The sequence below is a fragment of the Anomaloglossus baeobatrachus genome, chromosome 5 (assembly GCF_048569485.1).
Source record: "Anomaloglossus baeobatrachus isolate aAnoBae1 chromosome 5, aAnoBae1.hap1, whole genome shotgun sequence".
Taxonomy (NCBI): domain Eukaryota; kingdom Metazoa; phylum Chordata; class Amphibia; order Anura; family Aromobatidae; genus Anomaloglossus; species Anomaloglossus baeobatrachus.
Window position 1 is genome coordinate 558,682,728 of NC_134357.1, and position 5,652 is coordinate 558,688,379.

General features: G+C 39.1%; 1 protein-coding gene across 1 annotated transcript; it reads left to right on the forward strand.

Moving 5' to 3' along the window:
* The first annotated feature begins 777 nt into the window (after positions 1 to 777).
* LOC142312331 (uncharacterized) lies at positions 778 to 4,831 on the forward strand. Its single transcript, XM_075351262.1, has 3 exons — positions 778 to 869; positions 1,640 to 1,790; positions 1,872 to 4,831. Exons 1-3 carry the CDS (start codon positions 779 to 781, stop codon positions 3,061 to 3,063), a joined length of 1,434 nt encoding a protein of 477 aa, XP_075207377.1. The 5' UTR covers position 778; the 3' UTR covers positions 3,064 to 4,831.
* Positions 4,832 to 5,652: the final 821 nt, after the last annotated feature.

Consider the following 5,652-nt stretch of genomic DNA (forward strand, 5'->3'; position numbering starts at 1 on the left):
AGCGGAGCAGCATGTATACAATGTGTGCTAAATGGAGCCATGTGTGTACAAGTCTGGGGCAGAAAAATTTGTGTCAAAACTCAAAGATTACATAGAGGCTGAAGGATTCATCCCTCACCAAGTCTTCAACTGTGATGAAACCGGCCTCTTTTGGGAACAAAATGCCAAAAAGGCCATTCATTACACAGGAGGAAAAAGCACTGCCAGGGCATAAGCCTATATTAGACCCGCAACACACATCCGTTTTTTTTGTACGTGTGCGGTACGTATTTGCATGTACCGGAGACACGGAGACCCATGTTATTCAATGGTAGATGGCACACACACGTAAAATCACACGGAACGTGTGTCCGTGTGGTAAATACGTGTGTGCGCTTTTCTACACGGACGACATGTCCATTTTTGGCCGGCAGCACGCAGGCACAGACCCGCTTTAGTCTATGGGTCCGTGCCTGCACGGACCGCACACGGAGTATGTCCGTGTTCAGCACGTATCGTCCGTGTCCGTTTTTCATCACGAAATCTGAAACACTTGTTACCAATCTATCAGGTCAATTGATGGCCATTAATTCTGGCGCCAAACATACATTTCCTGTCTCTTTTGCACGCCAGACAGCAGCTGGGCACCTGTCCTCTCACTGCAGGGGAACTTTGTGCACAGAGAACACCACAGGTACTGAGCATGGCGCCCAGAATCGATACAGAGAGGCTGATTGGAGAAGTAGAGAGGCATCCAGAGCTGTGGGACACACGTGTTGATGGCTACCATGAAAGGTTAATGGTGGAACGAGCATGGATGGCTGTGGCAGAGATAGTCTACCCTAGGAATGGATGGTCTCAAAGTACCCCTGGAAGGAAAAATAGATATGGTGAGTATAGATATTTGCATTGCTTCTGTCTTTACCTACATGTGCACATTCTAGGCAGAGTATATCCATATTTGTATAGTTTGTTTGGCATCTATTAATGGGCCTGACTCATTTTGCGCTACACTGGAGACTCACAAACAGGAGAGTGTAGTTTTTTGGCCTTTTGAACTATTCATTGCAGTTTTCTAGTAATGTCAGCATGTGTATATGTGGCCTGCAAAGCATTTTATGCATGTACAAAAGGCATTTCAGGGTGGGGAAGCCACTATTAAACATGTTTGAAATATATTTTTGTTTTCAATTTTGTGCTATTTCTACTGTAAATGTGCTGTGAAATGTCTATACATTTTGAGTTGTATTTTCATGTTTGGTTTATTATGCATGTCCCTTGGTGTCACCATGTCTGGAATGGTAACAGTAATGTGTAGTGTATAATGGAAAATCTTTGAGGAACATATGGCACTTCATGGGTTTATAGACATTTTGTTTCTCATGGCTTACTGAAGGTTTTTTTATTTTATTTTTTGTAAGTAAAAAAGGAGATAAATTATACAGTGGTTTAATCTTTTTACTGGAGATCTTGTTTACTTTGTCATGCTTATTGTGTTATTATGTCACTATATGAGTGTCAGGGGTTGTTGTTTTCATACACATGGATGTGTGTTCCAATTTATTTAAATTGCTGCAATACAAGAATAATGTTTTATTTTTTTATTCTTCAATTGTTATAATTTGTGACCTTATTATACAATTTTTTTGTTTTTAAACAGTGGATCTTGTTAAACAGCGCTGGCGCTCAGCACGTGACCAGTTCAGAAGAGAATATAACCCAGTGGCCACCACAGCTGCCGCAGCCAAAAAGAAAAAATATGTCCATTATGAAAGACTCAGCTTCCTCATGCCCATTATGGAAGTACCAAAGTAAGTTTAAACCATTACATCACATGGCGGTTTTTTTTTAAATGCACACATTAATTGTTTTATTTTTTTCTTTCTTCAAAGTACAGAGGATAATCTAGAAGATAGTGAGGAAGCCCAGTCAGCAGTATTAACAGCGACCTCTGCTTCCGAGATGGAGCCTACCTCATATCAACCACCAACAATCCCCAACACCAGCCAGCCAGACGCAGAAGAAATGTCCTCTGATTTGGGTTTGGGAACAAGTCAATCCACTAATGTAATTGCAGGCCAGTCTACAGAGCAACAAAGTGGCCCTTCACCAGTTCTTGCAGAGAGTAGTCCACAGCAACATGCAGGCACACAGCCAAGAATAACAACTAATACCATGCGCACAGTAGCCCAATCTATCCGTGGTCGCAGACATAGGCGTTATGAAGATTTACGTTCCCTGCCAGATATCATTGATACCAGAATTATACACATGATGAATTCACTGATACCAGAGAGTGATGGAGAGAGATTTTGCTGCTCCCTTTCTCCCTCTCTTGCATTGGTTCATGCTGATAGGCAGGACAGATTGAAGGCGTCCTTAATAACACTAATATCTGTTACCCAACGTGAGCCAGAACCCATATATTGTTTTGAAGTGATAGAGCAATGGAGAGCCAATCCACATGGTCCACACACAAACACAACCCAACAAACTGTGGAAACCCAAACTGATGAACATTACTCTAATTTTCAACTAAATCCTGTAGTGCAACAAACACATATACAGTGTCCATCTTCTTCTATGGGAAGTGATGTACAAATTAGGCCAACAATTGTCCCACACCAAACAGGTACATTAATGACACAAAGGCCATCTCAACGGCCATCATTTGTCCCACAAGTACCCCAACAGACACCAATGCAAACCTCTTTTAACTATCCTAGTATTGTTAGTAATGTTCATAGACTACCTCAAATGTTTCAACAACCAACATCCTACCATGTTCCTAATAATCCACAACAACAGTACTTTCCACATCAGACTTACCCAACTAACTTCACATACACACATACTCAGCCTCTTCCAACACATCAATATGTACCACCTACACTTGGTCTTCCATCTGCTCAAACAACTGCATCATTATTTGTTCCAAGTACAACAACTGTTACTAGTGGAAACACTGATCAGTCACTCACTACAACATCTACTGTTGTGCAGCAAACATATTCTTTAGGTGTCAATGCAATGGAGCCTACACAGGAAAGCATCACTAGCCTAGAGGATTTAGTTGAATCATAATGTGATATTGTATGTATTATTTTACATTTTGGTATGTTTTCTAGGGTATTGCTGGTCGGAAAACATTTCAAAATGTAACACATTACTTACTCTATATGCATGGGGTCATATTTGTGTTTTCCTTTCCAAAGATTCAATAGAAATTACTCTATCACTTCAAAAACATTACCTGCCTGTTAGAATGTTGCCTTGCTCTGGACATGTTGTTTGGACCATCCATTAGAAAAAACTGGGTTTAGGGAAAAAATGCACGCACATAAACTACTACACTAACATTCAGACACCTTTATTATTAAAAATCCAGCCACTATGCAGTATCTGCATATGGTCTGGTCCCATACTTGTATTCCAATAGTGTCAAACAAATTATGTTTGCGTGACATTATTGCATAATAAAGTATGGTGTTTTGTATGGGCTTATGTCCCTGACAAAATTCTGTAAAAAAAATAATAGAATACAGGGTGTTTTGCAAAAGATAACAGACATACATAGCTTCAATAAAAAATCTGGACTAATTTTTTCAAAACCAATTTGCCATATTTTTATTAGTCATGTACATTCAGTAGTACTGTTACTTGCAAAACAAAAATTCCTGATTTTATAGCAATAAAGTTAAATCACAATAGCTTATTGGGACCACAAACACAACCAACCAACAAAAAAACCCACAAATTATACCTATGTATGGTCATTTTCTCTTTTGTATTACATATGTGTTTGTGATTATGTAACCAAGTGATAAAAAAAACTATAACAATGTCAAATTTATACATGACTGGCGATTTAAACTAAAATAATCTTTAAACTGATTCCTCACTTGTAGACCAAAAGTGGACACATTGGTTCTAACACTACCATTCTCTACAAATGGTGCATTTAAAGCTGGCAACTCCTCAATGTCTTCGTCATTGCTTTCATGTAATCTACAGTAATTATGTAACACTACTGTAGCTTTAATGACCGCCTTGACGGTGGTTCGTTGGAGTTGGATGGTGGTTTGATAAATGCGCCATCTTGAGGCCAAAATGCCAAAGGCACGTTCAACATAGCAACGTCCTCTGGCCAATTTGCTATTAAATAGGGCTTTTGATCTGTCCAGCCCCCTTCTGGGATATGGACGCATCAAATGCCTAGACAATGCAAACCCCTGATCTGCAACCATGACAAAAGGAACAATAGGGCCATTATTACCAGGCAATGGTCTTGGTGCAGGCAAACTTAAACTATCAGACATTAATCGGCTTGCTAAACGTGAGCTTCTGAAAATGCGTGCATCTGAGGCACTGCCATAGGCCCCAATATCAGCAAATAAAAAGCAGTAGTTTGTATCTACCATGGCCAAAAGAACTACAGAAAAAAACTTATAATTAAAATATCTTGATGCAGAGTGAGGTGGTTTCTTCACTCTAATGTGCTTTCCGTCAATGGCGCCAATACAATGACGGAAAGCTGTTTTCTCCAAAAATTCTTCTGAAATGTGCATCCATTCCTGTGTTGAAGGCAGCTGCATGACATGATGCCTAAGGGTCTCCCATAGCACAGTGCAGGTATGCAGGATAATCTTGCCAATTGTAGACCTTCCCAATAAGAATTCGAAATGTAGACTGCTGATGGATTGCCCAGTTGCAAGGTAACTGAAATAGAAAAAAACATGACATTACTTTGACTATTCATGAAAGTTGTTTTTCAAAACAAATATTTGTGTCATCCAATGACTGGCGAGATACTGTGTATGACTATTATTTTATTGCTTTTGTTGGAAAAACATATGTGTTGATATTTACTTTCCATATTGGAAAAATAATTACTTTTCTGTATAATAAACAAGATTGTTTGATTTATGACTCTTGTTTCTTTAATTTTGGTAGAGATAGAATGGTAGCTGTGAGCACTCAGATCATATTTTAAGATTACAATGAGGTTATCTGATCTATATAAATTTTCTGCAAAACAAATACCTAAATTTAAAATTACATAATTTCTACAAAATGATGCCTTTGAGATTTAACACGTATTTCAAAATAACAGATAAAGCATGAGTATACATGACAACACCTACCGTAAAGTCACCAACAGTCGTTCCTCAGGGGAGATGCTGAGGCGCATACAGGTGTCCTGGTGCTTCAAACAATGGTACACAAGGCCAAGGATGTTGTCAAATGAATTCATGGTGAGATGGCAGTAGGCTTGGAATTTTGGTGGAAATTTCCGCATTTCGCCATAGAGAATATTAAAATGCCCATGTGTTTTCCTGAGCTTCACAAGGGGGTGAATCCACATCCTTCTCTCCAGTGGTGGCTCTTCTTCAATCATATGTCGCCTAACCCCAAATCTCCTAGATATCAACCAGAGCAAATACATGGTTGCTTCATTGGAGAGACACATTTTGGAGTGTGTATAATGTGAGAATGAGCTCAGAAGCCATGTTTTAAAGGTTTTTTAAGCAAACTAACCAAATTGGGTAGTTAATTGACCAATTTAACACACCAGGAGCACATTATGATGGGCTAACAAGGTTATTTGTGTGAAAATACGGATCTGAAAAAACGGACGGCACACGGACAGCACACGTACGTATTTTATGTCAA

What these genes read in the sequence shown, in the direction of transcription:
- LOC142312331 (XM_075351262.1), top strand. Translation starts at nt 779, where the DNA reads ATGGTGGAACGAGCATGGATGGCTGTGGCAGAGATAGTCTACCCTAGG. An exon ending in TGGAAGGAAAAATAGATATG is followed by an intron (nt 870 to 1,639) that starts GTGAGTATAGAT and finishes GTTTTTAAACAG; the next exon opens with TGGATCTTGTTAAACAGCGC. An exon ending in CCCATTATGGAAGTACCAAA is followed by an intron (nt 1,791 to 1,871) that starts GTAAGTTTAAAC and finishes CTTTCTTCAAAG; the next exon opens with TACAGAGGATAATCTAGAAG.